At 21.6% G+C, this 21,110-nt stretch overlaps 9 protein-coding genes across 9 annotated transcripts; 6 read left to right on the top strand and 3 right to left on the bottom strand.

Moving 5' to 3' along the window:
* Positions 1-30: 30 nt before the first annotated feature.
* SRAE_2000078900 (Nicotinic acetylcholine receptor family and Neurotransmitter-gated ion-channel transmembrane domain and Neurotransmitter-gated ion-channel family and Neurotransmitter-gated ion-channel ligand-binding domain and Nicotinic acetylcholine-gated receptor, transmembrane domain-containing protein) lies at positions 31-2,623 on the top strand (the record flags this gene model as incomplete). Its single annotated transcript, XM_024651664.1, has 10 exons — positions 31-125; positions 627-774; positions 837-952; positions 1,021-1,175; positions 1,229-1,288; positions 1,341-1,592; positions 1,646-1,732; positions 1,785-1,894; positions 1,950-2,444; positions 2,507-2,623. The coding sequence occupies 10 exons, from the start codon at positions 31-33 to the stop codon at positions 2,621-2,623; spliced, it is 1,635 nt and encodes a 544-aa protein (XP_024505319.1).
* Positions 2,624-6,179: 3,556 nt separating this feature from the next.
* SRAE_2000078800 (Ionotropic glutamate receptor domain and NMDA receptor family and Extracellular ligand-binding receptor domain and Glutamate receptor, L-glutamate/glycine-binding domain and Periplasmic binding protein-like I domain-containing protein) lies at positions 6,180-9,067 on the top strand (the record flags this gene model as incomplete). Its single annotated transcript, XM_024651663.1, has 2 exons — positions 6,180-6,258; positions 6,318-9,067. 2 exons carry the CDS (start codon positions 6,180-6,182, stop codon positions 9,065-9,067), a joined length of 2,829 nt encoding a protein of 942 aa, XP_024505318.1.
* A 541-nt stretch (positions 9,068-9,608) lies between these two features.
* On the top strand, positions 9,609-10,570 carry SRAE_2000078700 (CAP domain-containing protein; the record flags this gene model as incomplete). Its single annotated transcript, XM_024651661.1, has 2 exons — positions 9,609-10,058; positions 10,106-10,570. The coding sequence occupies 2 exons, from the start codon at positions 9,609-9,611 to the stop codon at positions 10,568-10,570; spliced, it is 915 nt and encodes a 304-aa protein (XP_024505317.1).
* Positions 10,571-10,962: 392 nt separating this feature from the next.
* SRAE_2000078600 (PDZ domain-containing protein) lies at positions 10,963-11,667 on the top strand (the record flags this gene model as incomplete). Its single annotated transcript, XM_024651660.1, has 1 exon — positions 10,963-11,667. One exon carries the CDS (start codon positions 10,963-10,965, stop codon positions 11,665-11,667), a length of 705 nt encoding a protein of 234 aa, XP_024505316.1.
* A 1,221-nt stretch (positions 11,668-12,888) lies between these two features.
* SRAE_2000078500 (Serine/threonine-protein kinase haspin) lies at positions 12,889-14,331 on the top strand (the record flags this gene model as incomplete). The annotated part of the gene is made up of 1 exon (XM_024651659.1): positions 12,889-14,331. The coding sequence occupies one exon, from the start codon at positions 12,889-12,891 to the stop codon at positions 14,329-14,331; it is 1,443 nt and encodes a 480-aa protein (XP_024505315.1).
* A 1,089-nt stretch (positions 14,332-15,420) lies between these two features.
* On the bottom strand, positions 15,421-15,797 carry SRAE_2000078400 (Hypothetical protein; the record flags this gene model as incomplete). The annotated part of the gene is made up of 2 exons (XM_024651658.1): positions 15,421-15,516; positions 15,573-15,797. The coding sequence occupies 2 exons, from the start codon at positions 15,795-15,797 to the stop codon at positions 15,421-15,423; spliced, it is 321 nt and encodes a 106-aa protein (XP_024505314.1).
* Positions 15,798-16,343: 546 nt separating this feature from the next.
* On the top strand, positions 16,344-16,736 carry SRAE_2000078300 (Hypothetical protein; the record flags this gene model as incomplete). Its single annotated transcript, XM_024651657.1, has 3 exons — positions 16,344-16,430; positions 16,478-16,612; positions 16,653-16,736. The coding sequence occupies 3 exons, from the start codon at positions 16,344-16,346 to the stop codon at positions 16,734-16,736; spliced, it is 306 nt and encodes a 101-aa protein (XP_024505313.1).
* Positions 16,737-16,782: 46 nt separating this feature from the next.
* On the bottom strand, positions 16,783-17,433 carry SRAE_2000078200 (Casein kinase II subunit beta; the record flags this gene model as incomplete). Its single annotated transcript, XM_024651656.1, has 2 exons — positions 16,783-17,313; positions 17,365-17,433. 2 exons carry the CDS (start codon positions 17,431-17,433, stop codon positions 16,783-16,785), a joined length of 600 nt encoding a protein of 199 aa, XP_024505312.1.
* Positions 17,434-19,419: 1,986 nt separating this feature from the next.
* Positions 19,420-20,492, bottom strand: SRAE_2000078100 (WH2 domain-containing protein; the record flags this gene model as incomplete). Its single annotated transcript, XM_024651655.1, has 2 exons — positions 19,420-20,068; positions 20,119-20,492. The coding sequence occupies 2 exons, from the start codon at positions 20,490-20,492 to the stop codon at positions 19,420-19,422; spliced, it is 1,023 nt and encodes a 340-aa protein (XP_024505311.1).
* Between the last annotated feature and the right edge of the window lie 618 nt (positions 20,493-21,110).

Here is a 21,110-nt window from a genome sequence, read left to right as displayed (position 1 = left end):
GTACTTATTTATCAAGTAAAAAATATTGATATGATAAATGTCAAGTGTAGTCAATTAATTATACTGGTGACAGCTTTTCTGGCTAACTATGTTTATAGCAGTATTGGAGAAAGTGATTTGTATAGGTAGGTTATAAAAGAAAAATAATAAAAAGTTGTAGAGAATGTTGTAGTAAATGTTGTTAAAACGGCATAAATCAACATACTTTAATTTTTAGAGACGCCTTATAGATAATATTATTTGATAAATAGGAAGAAAAAGATTTAAAAAAAAAGAGAAGAAATTTATATTACACTAAGACAGTTTTCTTTATCATCTGGCCAAAGATGTAAACTTTAAATAATATAATATGTAATAATCACGGCATATGGTGTGTATATTTTTGTTGAAGGCAAGAGTATTAAAATGATACTCTAGAGAGAGTTTAAACTTCTAAACCACATGCAAACATTTTAATTATATTACATAAAATGATAAAAGATAATAATAAAGTAACCAAAAATCTTTAGAAGATCATTGAACTGGAAGTTTTTGTAGATTGAAAATACATAAAAGATTGTACATATGATAATTATTAATTATAAACATAAGGTTATATAACTATAGATTTATAACATTCTTTTTAGGGATCTTTTGGCCAATTATAGTAGTATGGTTAGACCAGTTCGAAGTAATGGAGAAAAATTAAAAGTTTCAATGAAAGTTTATCTACAACAAATAGTTAATCTTGATGAAAAAAATCAAGTTATTGAAATAAATGCATGGTTAAAATATGTAAGAAAACATATTTATATACATTGAAACTATTACTATCTATAACTTTTTTTTTTTTTTAGAAATGGAATGATTATAGATTAAAATGGAATCCAACAATGTATGAAGGTATTACTTCTATAAGATTACCATCAACTGAAAATTTGATATGGACGCCAGATATATTACTTTATAACAGGTATAAAATAATAAATTATTAATAACATTATTATAATGTCTTATTCTTTTTTTTTTTCTTACAAACAGCGCAGATAAAAGTTTTGACTCAACATATAAATCAAATCTTGTGGTGTATTATAATGGTGAAATTAATTGGATTCCACCAGGAATATTTAGAGCATCATGTGTTATTAGAATACATTGGTATCCATTTGACTATCAATCATGTTTCTTAAAATTTGGTAAAATAAAAATATTAAATAAATAATAAGTAAATAAATGTTTAAATTTTAAGGTTCATGGACATATCATGGTTATGCATTAGATTTACAAATAGATACCGATCCTGGAGAGGGTAAATTATATAATATTTTTAATAATTGACATGATAATTGTGGTAATTATAGAACCAGGAATGGATCTGTCAACTTATATACCATCCTCAGAATGGGTATTAGAAAGTGCCCCTGCCGTCCGTCAAGAGATATTTTTTTCATGTTGCCCACAACCATACCCTACAATTAAATTTTATATAAATATTAGAAGAAGAACATTATACTATATTTTTAATCTAATCATTCCATCATCACTTATAGGACTGATGACACTTTTAGGTTTCTGTTTACCAGCACACGATATGTCAGAAAAGATTGGTTTTGGTAAAGTTTAATAAAAATATTTAGTCAAATTAATGAGAGGGAAATAATTTTAGAGACAACAATATTATTATCAGTATCTTTCTTTTTGACAGTAGTATCACAAACGATTCCAGAGACAAGTGATGGTGTGCCACTTCTAGGTAAGTTATAATATAATAAATTTATAATAATAAATATTTATTTACACAATAGGCTTATTCTTTTCCACAATAACTTTAATTGTGACAATTTCTACCACTTTTACTATCCTAGTGTTAAACTTTAGATATAGACAACCATGTAATCATAAAATGAGTGAAACGGTAGGCATAAATTTATTAAAAATGTAATAAAAATAACTAATAAAAATTTTTAAAGTTTAAAAAGATATTTCTTCAATGGTTACCTTGGTTATTAATGATGAGAAGGCCAGAACATAAAATATTAAAATCAGGAATCATAAAACTTAAGGATCCAAATCAATTTACTGATGAATGTTTGCAATGCTTAGGTAAACAAGATAAATATGATAAGGGAGTAAAAAATAATATAAAATACACATGTGATGAGATGGTTCATTCTAAGTCAACATCTTTATCAGAAGCTATAATAAAAATACCTGTTGAAAAGTTAAATTTAAAAAGAAAAATAGGTGAAGGTATCTTTCCAGAAAAATATATAGAAAGTAATAGAAAAATTCAAGTAATTCAATATGAAAAATTTATAACAAAATGTGTAGAGATGGTGAAAGATGTAGAAAGTGAAAGTACATCTCATGCACTTGCTATTATAAATTATTATACTCGTATTCGTCAGCATTTAGAGTACATTAGAAAACATAAACAAAGAGATGAAAGGGTTGATGACCTCACGGTAAGTGATTAATTAATATTTTTCAAATATTTATGCTACTTTTCACGTTTTTTTTTTTTTAGGAAGACTACAAGTTTGCTTCAATGGCTCTTGATCGCCTATGTATGATCATATTTTCTATATTTATTTTCATTGCTATTATAATTATATTCTCATCTCCACCCTATTTATATGCATAGAAAAATTTATTACAAATATAAATATACCGGAATATTATAATATAGATTATATTCACTTTATTATTATAATAATTGTAGTTAGAAATAAACTAATCTTTTTAATCTTTAAACGCAAATTGAAATAAAATTATCTCAACAACTATTATGGTTAAGGTAAAACTATTTAAAAATTTTTGTAATTTATTTCTTTTTAACAGACATATAAATTCCATCATCTAATAATTTATATTTGTAATGAGATATAAATTAAGATATGAAATAAGAAAAATTTTTAAATGTTATTAAACTATAAAAGTAGAAATAATAAGATGTTATAAAATATATAAAAATAACTTCAAAACGTGGTATTGTTAAATTTCAAACACAAAAGATAGATGTGTAAATGTAACTAAAACTCACTTTTTAGAGAAAAATAGATTTTCACTCTTCCCCATAAATCAATCTCAGGCTAGTTTTTAAATATAGGAAGAACATTGTCATATAAATGAATTGTTACATCAATAATTTTCATTGACAGATTACTGTTGTTTAAAATAAATGATATTTATAAGCTAACAAATTAAATATATTTTTTAATAAATTTTAAAATAACTAAAATGTTGTTTTAATATAGTTAAAAAAATAAAAAAAAAAAAGAAATGAGGGATGATATCAACAAAACTAAGTTTATAAGCATATTATATATATATAACAGTGGAAATGTTATGGTAAATAACGAATAAAATGTTATCGAGATATTCAGTATACGTAAATAATCAAAAAATATTATACTATATAGTGAATGAAAAAAACAATTTAACTTTTAATATTTCCAGTAATAGAGTGAGAAGAAAATTAATAATATTAAAATTGATCTTGATTCGATGAACAATTTAGGGGTATTATGTATATATTAGAAATATCGAGATGTAGATAATTTTATATAGTATAAAGAGAATATTTACAAATAAAAACAAGAATTTAAAAAGTTAATCATTAGTTCATTTCCTGTCAAAGTAGTAATTATCATTCTAAAGATAATTAAAATTGACAATGTTCAAATAATATATCTATATATTGAAAATTATAGAAATAATAAGAAAAAAAATTTTTTTTGTTTACCAATGATATACATACAGGGTGGTCCATAAAATTTTTCCCTCGTAAATTATTTTTGTTTATAATACTTTACAAAAGTTTTTTTATGGTATAATCTATACTATCGGCATTCTTCTATATTTCTGTTATCAAAAGAATGCCATGGTTTATCAAACTGTCATTGACATCTTTTTTTAATTGATATAAGATTTTTAAAATAAATAAAACATTAGTTGATTATATATACTTTTTTAACTTATAATTTTATTGTAATGTATGATGTATCTTTATAATATTTTTTTTAATCTTTCTACTTTTGTCAAAAAATGATTAATGAAATAGAAAGAAAAATGTATGATAAGAATATATATATATATAATTTATCAGCTTATAACATCTAATATTACAACAAAAAAAAAACAATTTTTATATTAATACAAAATTTTAAAATATTTATTAATATTTCATATCTACTTTTAAATTTTAAATTCATTTTTAAATCTTTATGTGAGGGGTATATATTTATTTGAAGAAATCTCAAAAATAAAAATATATTTATATGTTTTAAAATATTATCAGCTCTTGGATATTATATTTTCTCTGTGATAAAAAAGATATTTAATGAAAAGTATTTGGTGATTGATAAAAAATATAAAAATTTAAAAAATAAAAAGTTTTTTAACTTTTTTATTAATGTTAAAAGTTAACTTAGTGTTTATTATGTTACAGAATAAAAAAAAGGGAACAATGACAAGTTGTTTAATTAGATTATTTTTTTTGTATTTTTTTTTAGTGGAGATATTTATGGATAAGTACCTTTTTCTTTTATTATCTTTCTTATATGCAATTTAATTTATCAAAATTTTCTTTTTTGTATTACTTTTTGGATTGTATATAATTGTCATTTCTGGAAATTCAAATACTTATTTTCTATGAATTTTTCTATACTATTTGTGTAAACATTTCAGTAACATAAATAAGAATTTTTGTACAAAATTTTAATAATAAACTTTCATTATTTCATTTTTAATAATTTTTAAAAAAAACGGGATAATATGTAATATCAATTGTTTCATCATATATGGATTCAAAATCTTATGAAATTATTTTTTTCCTTGTTAGATTATCTACATAAAATTAGGTAATCCCAAAAAGTTTTAAACTATTAAATATACAATTATTATCATGAAGTTTTTGATACTTGTATATTATATCATATTAATATAATACAAAATATTATGTCCACATTTAGTTGATAAATTAAAATAAATAAATTTTTTTTTCTATAAAGTTTAATTAAACAAAAAAAAGTATCTAGATGGTTTACAATAAATGAAATATTTTCAATAATTTTTATGTGGTATTTTAAAAGAATAATAAAAATAATTTAAACTATTCTTATCATTCCTTAACATAAGCATTCTTTTTAACATTTATTATATGCCTAGATATTTTAGTGTCATAGAAAACATTTCCATAATTAAATTTATGTTAACTAGCTTCATAATATCATTTATTTTAATTAATGCTAATAAAATGATAATAATATAATATTGTAACAAAATCTTAAATTGCAATATTTTAAAAAAAAAATTATTTAACATTATATTTAATCAAGGGATAAAATGTTAATAAATTTTTGTTTTCATAGTAAAAAAAAAATTAAATATTTATTTAAATATAATTTTTGCTACATATCCTGAATTACATTAAAAATTAAATTATTTTTTTATTTAAAAGTTATAGAAAAAATGACACTTTAATTTTTGATTATTATATAAACGTTATTTTAATTTTGAAAGAAAAAAGTTTTAACAATTTATTAATAATAAAATGTTTATAAATTTTTTCCTCTTTTAGAAAACAGATTACACAAACTTCTAATGAGATGAAAGGATCTAGATAAGTTAATTGAATAAATGAAAATGCTTTTCTAGTGACTTTGTCAAAAGTTATTATCTAAAATTATGTCTTTAGAGATTTTGTGAATGAATAAGTTTTAAAAAATTTTACTTTATACATCTATATATATCTTTTATAAAATAAAATATAACATTGTGACTGATAAATTTTTGTATAAAAATGTAAAAATATAAAATTGTTCTTATATTTATTGTAAATAGATATCAATTAATAAATCTTTATTTTTTTTATTAAAATAAGCTTTATTAAAATTTTATTATTATCTTATTTTGACTTACTATTCATTTTAATGATTAATAAAAGTTTATAGAATTTATTCTTCTCTTTTCTTAACTTATGTTATCAAATGATAAGTAACTTTTCAACTTTCAATTACATTTTAAAATTTTAAAAGTCTCTTTTAAAATATAAACATTATGTATATATATATATATGGATATATTTTCTAATAAAAATAGTTTATATATAATACAACTTATTTTTCTAAAAATATTTTAATTTTTTTTTAATTATTATAGGTAAAATTACTCGATGACAATTTTTGTAATCATGAAATATGTTATATTTAAAAGCTGAAATAATAATTATTTTATTTTATCTACCATTTTTGTTATCTATAGATTCTGTCAAATTTGGTATGAATATAAATAAATATATATGTATTTAATTTTATAATTTTTTTTTTATTTTTAAGGAGCTATTTTTAGAAAAGCAAAAGATGCTCATCTGGCTGCAGCTATTAGCTATGCTGTTGAATGGAATAATAATAGGATAGGTCATTATCCTGAAATAGAATATATTGTTGATTATGTTGAACCAATTGATTATTATGAAGCTGCAAAAAAAGCATGTCAATTGATTGAGAAACAAAAAGTAGTAGCATTATTTTCTACTGCTGATAGAAATATGAATATGCAAATACAAGATATAACAACTAAAATTGATATACCATTTTTTTCAACTATTAATGATTTTTCTAATGATAAATTATCAATTTTAAAAAATAATAAAGAAAATGGGATATGGTCTACAAAAATACAAATGTTTCCAAAAGAGTATATTGATGAAGCAATATCTGATTTAATTAAACATTGGAAATGGAATCGTCTAATAATTGTTTATTCAGACATTAGAAGAATAAATCGTTTAATAACATTTCTTGAAAATCCATCATATTCATATATACGTTTTATATTAATACGTGTTGTTAAAAATGATTTTCTTGGAGCAGCTAAACAGGTAAAAGAACTTGAAGATTGTGCATTGGATGAAGAAAAATTTTGTAATGATATGAATCGTATACTTGTTGATATGAATTCTGGTGATACCTATAAATTTTTTATAGCTTCTCTTCAATTAGGTTTAATAGATCTTCATCATTGGTTTTTAATGACATCATTAGATTTAAGAAATATAGATATGAATTTATTTAAACATAATCATGCACGATTTATTGGTATTAATCTTATTAATGAACAATTTTTATTAAATTATAATAATACATTTAATTTAAACAATTTTAAAAATTATATAATTAATGAATGGATAAAAGAAGGAAATGATATTAATAAATTAGAATTAAGTGAAGCTATTTTAATGTTTGATGCTATATATCTTGCTGTTGAAGTTTTTAAAGAAGCTGGAAAAGAACAAAAATTAATTATTAATGATAAAAGTAATACACAATGTAAAACATCAATAAAATTATCAAAACCTTATATTTATGGTAAAGATATTATTGAAAAAATAACAAAAAAAAATATTCTTGGTTTAAGTGGAGATTTAAGTAGAATTCATACACCAATGTATCAATTAACTAATTATACCTATCGTATAGATTTACTTGGATATAATGGTGTAATTAATGATATTGGTTTTTGGGAACCAACAAATGATGTTTATGTTAATATGACTGGAGATTCAAAAGCTCAATTACAAAGGAATGTCAAAGTTTCTGATGAGTTGAAACCACATTTTAGAGTTACAACAGTTCTTGAAAGACCTTATGTAATGTATAAAAAAAATCACTTTGAATTAGATAAAAATTCACAATTTGAAGGTTTTTGTATTGATTTATTACATCAATTAAGTAAAGATCTTGGTTTCACTTATACAATTCATGTTGTTAAGGATAGAAAATATGGAAGTGATATCTATAAAAATGGTACATGGGATGGAATTGTTGGTGAAATTCTTAGAGGTGAAGCTGATATGGCTGTTTCTCCTTTTACTGTTAATTTTCAAAGAGCACAAGCACTTGATTTTACCAAACCATTTCTTTCATTAGGAATCTCTATTTTATATAAAATTCCTGCTGATCATCAACCAGATTTATTTTCATTTTTGAATCCACTTTCATTAGAAATATGGATTTGTATTCTTTTATCAATAATAGTTTTAACAGTAGGTATGTATTTTGTAGCACAAATAACTCCATATGAATGGAATTTAAATTTTTCTTGTTGTACTGCTCATCAACCTCATCCTGGAGCTCAATATTCATTAGAAAATTCTCCAGTTGTTTTGACAAATAATTATAGCTTTTGGAATACATTATGGTATGTAATGTCAACAATGTTAAAAGGTGGTTGTGATTTTGGTCCCAGAAGTTTCAGTACCAGACTTCTTGGTGGTACTTGGTGGATGTTTACGCTTGTTATTGTTTCTGCATATACAGCAAATCTTGCTGCTGTATTAACAATTTCAAGACCATATATACCAATAAAGAATCTTGATGATCTTGCCAATCAAACAGATATATCTTATGGCACTTTAGTAGGTGGTTCAACAAGTCAATTTTTTATGGAATCAAAAATTGAATCACATGTTAAAATGTGGGAATATATGAAAAATAGGGATGTTTTTGTTTCATCAAATGCTGCAGGTGTAGAAAAAGTATTAAATGAAAATTATGCTTATCTTATGGAAAGTACTTCACTTGAATATGAAGTACAACAAAATTGCAATTTAACACAAATTGGAGGTGTTCTTGGATCTAAAGGATATGGAATTGCACTTCAGAAACATAGTGAATGGACAGATAGAATGAGTAGACAAATATTATTATATGCAAAACGTGGAATAATAGAAATGAAAAAACAAAAATGGTGGAGAAATCAAGGAGTTCCATGTACTGGAGTTGGTTCTTCAGTAAAACAACAAAGAGTTTCACTTACATTTCATAATGTTTCTGGATTATTTTTAATACTATCAGCAGGTTTAGTTATTAGTATATTCATTGTTATAATAGAATTTTATATAACAAGTAAAAAAATAGCAAAAAAAGAAAATATAGCAGTCAAAAAACAAATAGCTAAAGAAATGTCATTTGCATTAAGATTAAATAATATTAGCGAACATAGGAAAAGAAATAAAAAACACAGAAACAATGATGAAATTAGCAAAGAAGATGCAGTTAATATTGATATGACAAATCATATTTAATACAATAAAAATAAGTAACTTTTTATCGTGTTGAAAATTTTATTATTGTCAATTTCTTATACTTCCAAATGAAAATATTTCATTTTAATTGTATAAATTATAAAGTTTTAATAATAATAAATTAATTCCATTTATGACACATTAAACATTTTTATTTTTTTTCTTAATTTTTCAGATACGTTTGAAAATTTATGTCTGAATACAATTTTCAAAAATATAATATACAAAAAAGTGTATAATAACTGTGTTAAGCAACAATAAAAAATGATAAAATAATTTTTTTAAAACACCACTTAAAATTTTTTATTATATCTAATTTTTTAAATTATAAATAGAACTTTTTTGTTTATTTAAACTTTTCTAAAACAAAATTTTTTTTATTACATTTTATCATTCAAATTTGAGCATTTTAATTTATATTAATATGAAAAAACAAAAAAAAATTTTTTGAAGTTAATAAATTATAATGTATAACTTATTTCAAATATTTTTTTTTCTAAATCTTATTTTAACTATATTTTTTACTAAAAAATTATATACAATGGAAAATTTTAAAAGTTCAATAGTTAACCAAAAATTACCACCTAAAGTTACGCTAATGTGGGCTTATAATAAGTATGGTTGTGATGTCAAAAGATATGAAACTAAGGATGATATTTGTTATAAGTGTAAAGGAATAAGTTTTAATGATCTTGATTTAGCAGTAAAGTTTGCTCAAAGATATTGCAGAATTAAAAGCATAGATAACCAAGAAGCAACTATTACAAGAGTAAGAGAAATGGATAAAGGATGTCAGATTCGTCGACGTCATTTACCAAAAAGAACTCAAGCTCTTTGTCAAAATGTTGTAACGGAAGTTTGTTATCCTAATTTTGATATTAGACCATATCTTGGAAAAAATAATTTTAATCTTCATATATGGCATATCATATGGAATGGTTTTACTTATCCTTTATTTTCACGTAATGATTATAGGGATATGAAAGATAGAGTAAGTTTAAATAAAATATTATTTTTTTAAAAAAAAAAAATTTACAGTTTTTAAAAGAGATTAATATGTATCGAGAACTTCATGATTCTTTTTTTCTATTTGAAAGTCTAACATTAACTGAGATTGCTCAATACCATGCAGATTATTTAGCAAAGTATAAATTAGTATCAAGAAAATTTGAAAGCATGTATGGTGAAACAGTGGGTGTTGCATTTTATCCTGCTAGTTCAGTTATTGTTAAGAAATGGTATGATGAAAGTTTATTTTATAAATTTGGTAGTAAAAATCCTGTTTATGGTACTCAGATGTTTACGCAAATGATGTGGAAAGAATCACGACGAATTGGTATTGGTATTGCCAGAAATGACGATGTTTTATGGTTGGTTTGTAAATATAGTCCAAAAGGAAATATAAGAGGAAGATTCAGAGAAAATGTTTTACCATTAAGTAAAAATAAAGAAAAGAGAAGTTTTTGGAGTCGAATGAAAGCATTAAAAGGATTAAAAGGTTAAAATACTATATTTTTAAATTTTGTTTAATACATATAATTTTTTAAATCTTTTTTAAGTAACTATAAATGTATTTTGGTGCTAAAATAAAGAATCATTATAAAATAAATAAAATTGTACTTATTATCTTTGCATTTACATTACAATTTTTTTTGCTATCATACAATTGTATGAATTCAATTATTAATAACTTTTGTCTGCTATCATCTTTTTTTGATATATAAATATATGTATAATAAAATCATAATAAATATTCATTATAAAAATATGTATACTATCATGTTTTAAAAAAAAAATTTGATTATTTTACGTTTTATCCTACGCTAATTTTAGTTAAATTTATAAAACATTACAATAAAAAGTATAATTATTATTTTTTAATTAAATTTATTATAATGACAAATAATCATGATGTTGTAAGGTTAGGATTTAAAAAAATTGATATTAATTTTGAAAAAACAAAAAATAATGAAACATTAGGTGTTATCATTCGTCAAAAAAATGATTATTGTATGATAACAAAATGTGAATCAGGATCATGGGGTGCAAAATTTCTTAAGATGCAAGATACAATTATTAAAATTGATGGAATTACCATAACTAATAAAGATGAATGTGTAAAACAATTGACAGAATGTATGAAAAATAAATCTAATGGAATTATTGTTGTAGAAAGACCAGAATCTATTGATGCAAAAGTTTGGGCAGCTAGTGTAGTAAATGAAGAATCAGCTCTTTCTGCTACAGCAAAAATGGCTTTAATGTATAGTAAAAATACAAACCCACCACCACCAACATCATCTACAACTCAAACTCCTCCTATATCACCTACTCCTAAAAAAAATTCTGTACCAAATTCTACATATGGATGTAAAAATTTTTCTTTTGGTCAAGATGTTAAAGATATTGTTATAGCTGAACTGGAAAGAATAAAAAATGGTGGATTAAGTACTCCTACATTTAGTATAATGAAACAAGATACATTTGAAAAAGGACAAAGAAAAACATTTGTTAATGACATTGTTGGAGAAATTCCTATTGTACCTGATCTTAGTAAACCAACGATGCGTTCTGTTGGAAAAATTTATATGGGTAAATAAAAATTTTTGGTTATAAAATGTTTTCATAATTTTGTATTAATAAATTTGACAAATAAATAAGTCTTTTGATATTTTTTTTATTTTGTTCTAATTTAAAAATAAGTCATTATCTGACAATTTTAAGATAAAAATAATTAAATTTTGGTATTTAAATTAAACTTTGTTTTATATTATATTTTTAAAATATACAAAAGTTGTAAGAATAAAAAAACACAATGATAAAATGATATTTAAAAGAGTACATCAAATACTATTAATTTATTTCATTAAATAATTTTTATTTTGAACTTTTTTAATTTTTAAATTTATATTATCATACAATGTTAACAAAAAGTATGAATTAAAAATTATTAAAATCTTTATATTTTGACATGATGTAATAATGAAAACAAATGGATATTATATCTATAAACTAGAATATATTCTAATCAACGCAGTACTTGAAAAAATATATTTAAATTTTAAAATAATTTGAATATTAGTTTCATATGACTAAGCAAAATATTTATGTAATTATTTTCAATTTGTAAACTATTCCAAATTTTAATGTTAATTATTTGTAATTTTTTTTAAAAATAATAAAGAAAAACTTTTTAAGAATTACTTTGTTGTTCTTAAAATTATTTAATTAATATAAAAACTTTTAAAGAAAATTATATTTTATCAATTTATTTATTGATTTTTTTAATGTATAAAAAAGTTTCTAACCAAAAAATTATGTATATTTTATTAAATTTACATGACAATTATATTCAGATAAAAGAAAATTTCAATAAATTTATTTTATATGATTAAAATAGGAAGCTTGTATAATATTAGATAATAAATTATATTCAAATTATTAATAAATTAATAAAATGGTTCAAATAAATGTATCTAAAAAATAAGACTATATATTGAATTAACTAAAAATATAGGTAAGAAACAATAAATTTTTTTATTTTTTTTTAAATAAAAAAATGTTTTTTTTAAATTAATTTAAAATTATCGTAACCATAATTTAAATATTATATATGTAATAATTCCAATTAAACGATGTTCACCTGAATTACTTAAATCATTTTTCCAATATATTAAAAAAAAATTAATTTAAAAGAAACTTTTAAACGTCATAAGCAATTAGACTTTGAAAAAATTTTAGGATACTAGAAAATATTAAAATAAGAATTTGTATGAGTTTCATAAACAAATAATTTATATTTTTTTAGTTCTTATAAGCAAATGGAATCTTTAACTAGTGAATGGGAAACTTTTCTACCAGTTAACCAAGTTTTTAATGATTTTGTTTTAAAGAAAAAAAAAAGTAAGATATCAAATATGTTTGAATCTCAAAAATTGAATGTTAAAAAAAAGAAAACAATCAAAGATAAAATCATGAATAATAATGGTTTTCATGAAGATAGTGATCATTTTAAAAATTCTTCTTTTTTGATCAGTAAAGCTGATGGTAATATAAATTATTGTAATGATTCAATAAACAGTAATTTTAATACTTCATCAGCTAAAAGAAAAACACTAAAAAGAAAAGAGTATCCTGGAGAATCAAAGAAAAAGTTTGTTAAAGCTCAAGAAAATAGTATCATTAAAATCGAGCAAGAATCTTTAAATATTATTAATGATAGTATAGTTTCAAATTTTATGTCCATTCAAGATATGTTAGAGATAATGGATCAAGATAAAATTTATTCTTTTCGGAAACTTTTTCCTCCTAATATTATAAAAATTGCTGAAGGATCTTTTGGTGAGGTATACTCTGGAAAAAATTTAAATGATTTAGATATCATTTTCAAGATTTCACCATTTGAACCTGATGAAAAGGCTAAAACGATTGTTAATGGAGGTCCTTTAAATGGTTGTTGGGAATTGATTGTTGAATATGTTATTACACATGAATTATCGAAATTGAAGGAAAAATCAGATTTTCATTGTGACAATTTTGTTAAAATGCATAAGGGTTATATTATTAATGGAACATATCCTAAAATTTTACTAGATGCTTGGAAAGCATATAAAAAAAATAATGAGGTATTTAATGAAAACCCATGTGAATATAAGAATAAAGTTAAAAATTTTATGGTTCTTGAGCTAGAAAATGGAGGGACTGAATTAGAAAAATATGAATTAACAACATTTCAAGCTTACTCAGTAGTATTTCAATTAATTCATAGTATGAGAATTGCTGAATATTTATTTAATTTTGAACACAGAGATCTTCATGAATCAAATATTTTAATTCAAAATATTGATAACAATATGGATGTAGAATATATATTTAATTCAGTTAAGTATAAATTAAAATCTTTTGGTGTAAAAATTAAAATAATTGACTATACGTTTTCAAAAATTACTCTAAATGATAGAAATTATTTTTTAAATCTTGAAGAATTTAAAGAACTTTTTGAGATTAATTCTGACTCAAAACCTTTCCAAAAAATTTATCCTAAAATGAGAAAAGTAACAAATGGAGATTGGTCAAAATATTATCCTAAAAATAATTTGTTATGGATTATTCATCACATCAAAAGATTCTTTTCACTTAATTTGATAAAAGATGAAAAATTTGTAAAATATTTTTCAACAAAGGTTTCTAAAATGGAGTGTCTGGAAGAGCTTGTTCAAGATAAAACATTTATTCGGTTTCAAAAAAAGTTTATTTATTTATAATTTTTTTATAAGTATAAATATTTTGATTAATAGTTTGCTATAAATTATCATGAAAAATCAAATGAATTATGTTCTGTTAAAAAAGAAGTGAATGTTATTTTTATGTTACATAAGTTTATTTTTGGTTGTTTAATTTTACCATATAATTTTTTATTCAGATTTTACTTTTTTTAACAAATTATAAACTAAATTTTATTTATAAAATATCAATTTCTAATAAACTGTGGTTGATTTATTTATAATTAAATAAATATTCATAGTTATAAACTGAAAAAAAATAATTTAATTGTAAGATTATCTATGCAGATAAGATAAATTTCTCTTTCATTAACTTTCTATATATTTTTCTTTTTATCATTTTATTTGTTTTTTTATTTATTATTGATTGATTTTAATTTTTTAATCAATGATTTTTTTTCAAGAATAAAAAGTAAAATCACAATTATGAGCATATTTATTAATTTTTAACAAGTTTCATTTTTAAAAACATTATGTCTTTAAGATAACATTGATAACTTATATGGATGACAAAATATATTATTGAAATCAACAGTTAGAACAAAGTATGATAAAAAAAATTGTTAAACAATTTGTTGTAATCACTATAAACCTATAAAAATTAATAATTAATAATTTAAAAAATATATTTTTACTATATTATTAATATTTTATTAATAAATAAATAATATTTTAGTAAAATAAATTGTTTACAAATTTTAAAATTAATAATGATAAATATAATTAAAAATGACATTTTATAAATGCCATAAAAATAATTTAAATATATTTTTGTTCATTTTTTACTTAATTAAATATTTTAGTAGATGTTTTTAAAAACATAACAAAAATGTAATTTAAAAATGATTAAAAAATTACTTTTCAATTTGTAACACTGTAGTAGTTTTAAAACAAAATTTTATCAATATTAACAAAAAATTATACTTTTAAAGTAAACTGTTACATCAATAATTTTAAATTCATTTTATATATTAATTATAAAAAAATATTTTTATCACAATATTATTGTTTCGTTAAAAAAAATGTAAAATTATAGCAATTTAAAATTTTTAATTACTAAGCCAGATAAAATCATTGCCCCTCACCATTACATCGATCTTCATTACAGCAACAAAATTTGACTGGTACATTTTGAAATTCTGTATCAATACATTTATTTCTTGCTAACTAAATTTATAAAAAGAATTATTAATAAAGTATTTAAAGATAATCTATCAAATTACCAGACAACGAAATGTACTGCAACCAGCTTTCATTACATTTAAAAAGGTTCCTGCTTCTGCAGTGAAATTATAACAATATGCCATTGATCCTGAACAATCTTCTGTTTCCTCTCCAATATTACGTCCTCGTAAAAGTGTATATCCATTATAACAAGTTAAAGAATAGTTTAATGTTATTAAATAAGCTATAATAACTGTAAAACAAAATAGGCATTTTTTTCTCATTTTATTTTAATACAAAAAAAAAATTATTCTTCAATAGTATGATTTAATAATTTAATTTTTGCTACTAAATAGTATTTGATTATATATTTATTTAATAACATTACATCTTATAATTTATTATTATATTGTGTCATTATTTTTAATTAACGTCACAGTAAGTTATATAATTGGTTTTTCAATAATATATATTTTACCTTGATTAATTATATAGTTTAAATAAAAAGTGACAACTTTAATAGTTTGATGATAATTTAATTTATTTAATGTTTTTATTATACGAAATAAGAATGTACCCAATGATTATAAAATAATTTTTTTATTTCTCTAACAAAAAAAAAATAAAATAAAACAAAAAACCATGAGTTGCTAATGTTTGTTTATACTTCTTCGTGATAAGGAGATATAAATATATTATTTAATTGATTATAGCTATTTCACTCGAGACAGATTAGTCATTGTAGCGTTCAAATTTTTCTTCTTAAACTATAATTTTTAAATTGAATTAAATTTTTAACACTTTTATTATTTTATAATTTTATAGATAGAATGTATTTACAAAAATATATATTATTATTTCCTTGTATATTTTTATTATATTTATTACATATAACTGTATCATTAACATGTTATAAGGTAAATTAAAGTTTTAATTTAAATATTCATTTGTATTGTGATTGTAGGGAATGTCATTAATGAAAAATAATAAACCACAAGAAACTGTTGAGTGTAACAAAAGATATTGTTATAATGTAACGGCTGATGCAGGTTTATTTTTTAAGGGTGAAAGAGCAGGATGTTCTACATTAAGATGTCTTGTAAGTAATAATCATGAAATATATTTTCAATTATTTTAAGACTGCCAGAAACAAATGTATCAGTACAGAAATTCAAAAAATTCCAGTGAAATTTTGTTGCTGTGACTATGATCGATGTAATTAGTAAAAAAAAATATATTAAAAATTTTTAAAATAAAATAATTATTTATTTATATACTTTTATCATTTTTTGGTCTTAAAAAAGGAAAATGAAAAAAAAAGAATTCCGGAAAACCTGTCCCAAAAAATGCTCCATCACAAAAATTATCCTCCATCAAATAAAATGAATCTTCTGAACCATCTTCAGATGGTGTTTCAATTTCATCTTCACTCTCTACCTCTGGATGATAAATATCTTGACATTTTGGGCAAAACATTTTAACTTCCTCATGTGATGGTGTGTCATGTAAACCTATTGGTAACAATGATTGACCCAAACATGATACTTTTAAACAGTTACCAAAATCATTATTCATAAATTTTTCTTTCATGTCATTTAAACCTTCTGGTGTTATGATATATCGAGCATGAACTAAACCATACAAGAAAACAGCATTTTTTTCTATTGAAGTAAAGTCTATCTCCTCAATATCATTAGTATTATTCATTATTAATGAAACTGCTCTCTCTAGTGATTTTATTCCTAGAATATCATAAATACCAACTAAATTAAATTTATCAATGAAAAAATCATCTGGAACCTTAAAAATATATATGTATATTAGAAGATAACATTTTAAATTTGAACTTACTCTAGTCAACCATCTACTACTTTTTTTTGAAAGGTGTCTGTCAACAAAATTATACTTTGGAAAAAACATATTTTAAATAAAAAAATGGTGCTTATTCATATAAGTTACATTTGTGGTAGAAAATAATAAAAAAAAAAATTACTCAATTTAAAAATTATTTTAATATTTTAGAATATTTTATAATTCAATTTTTGTATCCAAAATAATCGTTATAAGACACCACTAATAATAATCATGAGGGTAGAGGTAGGTAAATTTATCAATAATAAATGATAAAATTTAATACAAATTTTTAAAGCTTATTTTTTTTTCCTTTTTATTTAATTTATATCGATTAATATATTATTTTTTGTAATGATTAAAAAAATTTTTATAATTAAATATTTATAAATAAGATTCTATTTCCTTTATCAATTTCATCTAATTTTTATTAAGTTATTATATTAAAGATCACACTTTATTTCTTTTTAAAATATAATATGGAAAAAAATATTAGACAAAATTTTATGTCAACTAAAAATAAAGTTTTTTTTTTCTATAAAGAAGAACAGCAGTTTCTGAAAATATGAAAATTTTTATCAAATATAAGTTATTATTTTTTTTACAATTTTAACAAAATGGCAAAATATCTTTATTGATATGAAATATTCCAATTAAGAAATTTTTTTTAAATGCTAACAAAACACAAAGATTACAAAAATTATATTTTCTTTTAACTTTTAAATTTGTAGTTTGATAATTTATTATGGTCAAATTTATTAAATGATACTGTAGGAAGCATCATTTTCACAAGTTTATTTTATTTAAAATTAAGAAAAGTAATAAACTGGTTAGAAATTTTTTTACGACTATAATTTTAATGAGATTTCTGATGAACTTTATAGTTGAATGGGTTTTCATGTTATTAACACTCATTTAAATAATCTGTCAACAAAAGTTTATTTTGCATTCTTTTTCATTATTTAAAAATAATTTATTTATTGTTATTCTTAAAAATTGAATTTAATTTGTAAATAGAAAACTAAGTAGATTAAATAATTTTTTTAAGCGTAATTTATATCATAACTTTTTAAAAATTTGCATAATACGAAAAATATTTTATTTTAAAATAAATCATTAACATAAAAAAGAATTTTTTTTATAACTTTATTTTTAAATATATAACTAAAGTTATCTGCAAATATTATTATTTAAAAAAAAATTGTTTGTTAGTAATAAAATATTTTCAAACAATTGTGTAAACCTTAAAAATATTTTATTATAACAAAATAATAAAGCAAAATATATAAATGCATTTCTGTATAATGTGTTAAATGACGATAAGAATAAAAGGTAAAAAATTCCGAAAAATTTTAATTTTTAAATACTCATAAATAGAGAATTTGATTGCAAAAAATTATTATAGTTCCACACGAGAATTCATACTACATTATATACTATTGTAGTGATTGTAGTTATCTTTATTTTGAAGTTTTTTTTCATCCATTTTTTATATTGTTTAAATTTTGTTTCTAGACATTAATTTTTTTATAGAAGATTTTAGAGTTAATGTTCTTTTTATAAAATTTTTTATATATTGCTTTTGAAGACCTTTTCGTTTGCAATTATGCTATACTTGACTTAGTTGCATTAATTTTAAGAAAACTTTATTAACATTTAATGTATAATAAGAAACCATCTTGCTATTATTTCTTGATTTCATTAATAAGTAATTTTCTAAAAAAATAATAAATTTGAAAAATATCTGTTCAGTTCCAAAATTAATTATAAAAAAAAAGTTAACAACACAAATGCTTTTTTTTTAATATTTTTCTGTTCTTTGGCCAAATTTTGTTTCAAAATCATTTCAAATCAATATGTTACGGCAGATGATGATTATCACTATCTGTTGTGGTATCAATATGTAATCATAGATTTTTTTTCAAAAAATGATAGTATTTTCCATTGAAAGTCCAATTTCTTATCTTAGAAAAAATTATAGTAAAAAAATCAAAAAATATTTATTCTGCTATCTTCTCAATTATATATATTTAAAGATTTATAATTCTAAATAATTTAATTTTTACTTGGTACAATTTTTTTTTTATATGTTGTATATTCTTTGGGGATATTTTTAAATTCAGGTGGAGGTGGTAGTTCATAAAGTGGTGTAAAAGTAAATCGTGAATAAAATACTTCTATTAGTTTTTCAATTTTTGAATTATTATTTAATTCTATATGTTCGTTAGAACTTTCTACACTAGTTGATGATAATTGACTTGTCGAAACTTGTGGCATACTTTGGAATCTTTGTGGTGGAGGTGGAGGAGGTCTAACTGGAGAAACTGCCCCTGAGTCATTTGTTGACTTTGATGGCAATTGTGGTGGTATTGAATTTGGCAATGTGGTTGGAAGAGGCCTATTAAATGTTGGAGGAGGAACTGGAGGTGGAGGTATTCCTTGAGAAGTTGTTACAGTTCCTGAAGAAGTACCAAATAATTGTCCTGAGAATTTCTTTGGTGGCGGTGGTGGTGGTGGACCACCGGGCCTTGCCCTAAGTGCATTACTACTTCCATCCTCTTTTATTAATGAAGCATTGGATCCATTTTTTTTTTGTAATGTACCTGTATTAGAGAATCCACCTGGTTTAGGTTTTAGAAGAGGTGGAGCTGGTAAATTAGATTTTTTAACTTCAGGTAATAATGCTTGATTGACTGGTGGTGACCTATGAATAAAAAAAAAAAACGATTCAATAAATGGTAATATAAAACTTACGATACCGGTTTATTTAACATGTTTTTCATTTCAGATGGTTTTTTTGGAAAACCACCAGCAAACATTGAATTTAATTGTTCAGTTGGATTAGAACCTTTACCAGAAGGAACAATAGGTCTTTGAATATTACTACTTGAAAGATTACTTTCATTGGATTTATTTACATTATTACCGCCATTATTAGTATTAGTAGTAGTATTTGTAGTACTATTATTACCAACTTTTCCAGCTATAAGTGGATTTGATCGATCATTTGTAACTGCTTTTTTTAACTTAATTCCTTTATGTATATCACTTAACAAGGCACCTCTGTCTACTTTAGGAACAGTTTTATTAGAAGGTGCAGCTAATGGAGGTGGTGGTGGTGGCGGCATAATTAGTAATATTAATTAAAATAATTATAAAATATTTATTGATAGATACAATAACGTGTAGGTATGTATGTTTGAGAAGTCTGAAAAGTAAAAAAAAAAAAAGTGAAACAAAATGTTTATTATAATAAAAAATCTTTTTCATAGATATATAAATTGTTGAATCAAACATAATTATAGTGTTAGAAGATAAGAATGCTTAATATTATAATAATGTTAAGGAGAAACTTAATAGTAAAAACCGTTATACTTGTATAAATAAATGAACTAAAATCAAAATAACATTTAGTATTGATGTTTAACTACTAAACTGGAATAGATGATCTTCTTATATATATAAATAAATACACATATATACTTATATATATATTGAAATGGAACGAATGAATAAATTGTTATTGGCAAGGTATAAATATGATTGTTTATATAAATTGATTGTTGTTTATAAATTGATAATTCAAAAATTATATGAATCCATATTTGTTAAAAAAAAAAACAAAAAATGACATTTATATTTAGTAATAAGTTTAGTTAAACAAACAAATAATAATGATGAATCATAAGATGGATTGAAAAAACTATTGTAGAAATCAACGTTTATAATTGTCAAATAATACTGAC

Source organism: Strongyloides ratti (genome assembly GCF_001040885.1).
Source record: "Strongyloides ratti genome assembly S_ratti_ED321, chromosome : 2".
Taxonomy (NCBI): Eukaryota; Metazoa; Nematoda; class Chromadorea; order Rhabditida; family Strongyloididae; genus Strongyloides; species Strongyloides ratti.
This window is presented reverse-complemented; position numbering and strand designations above follow the sequence as displayed.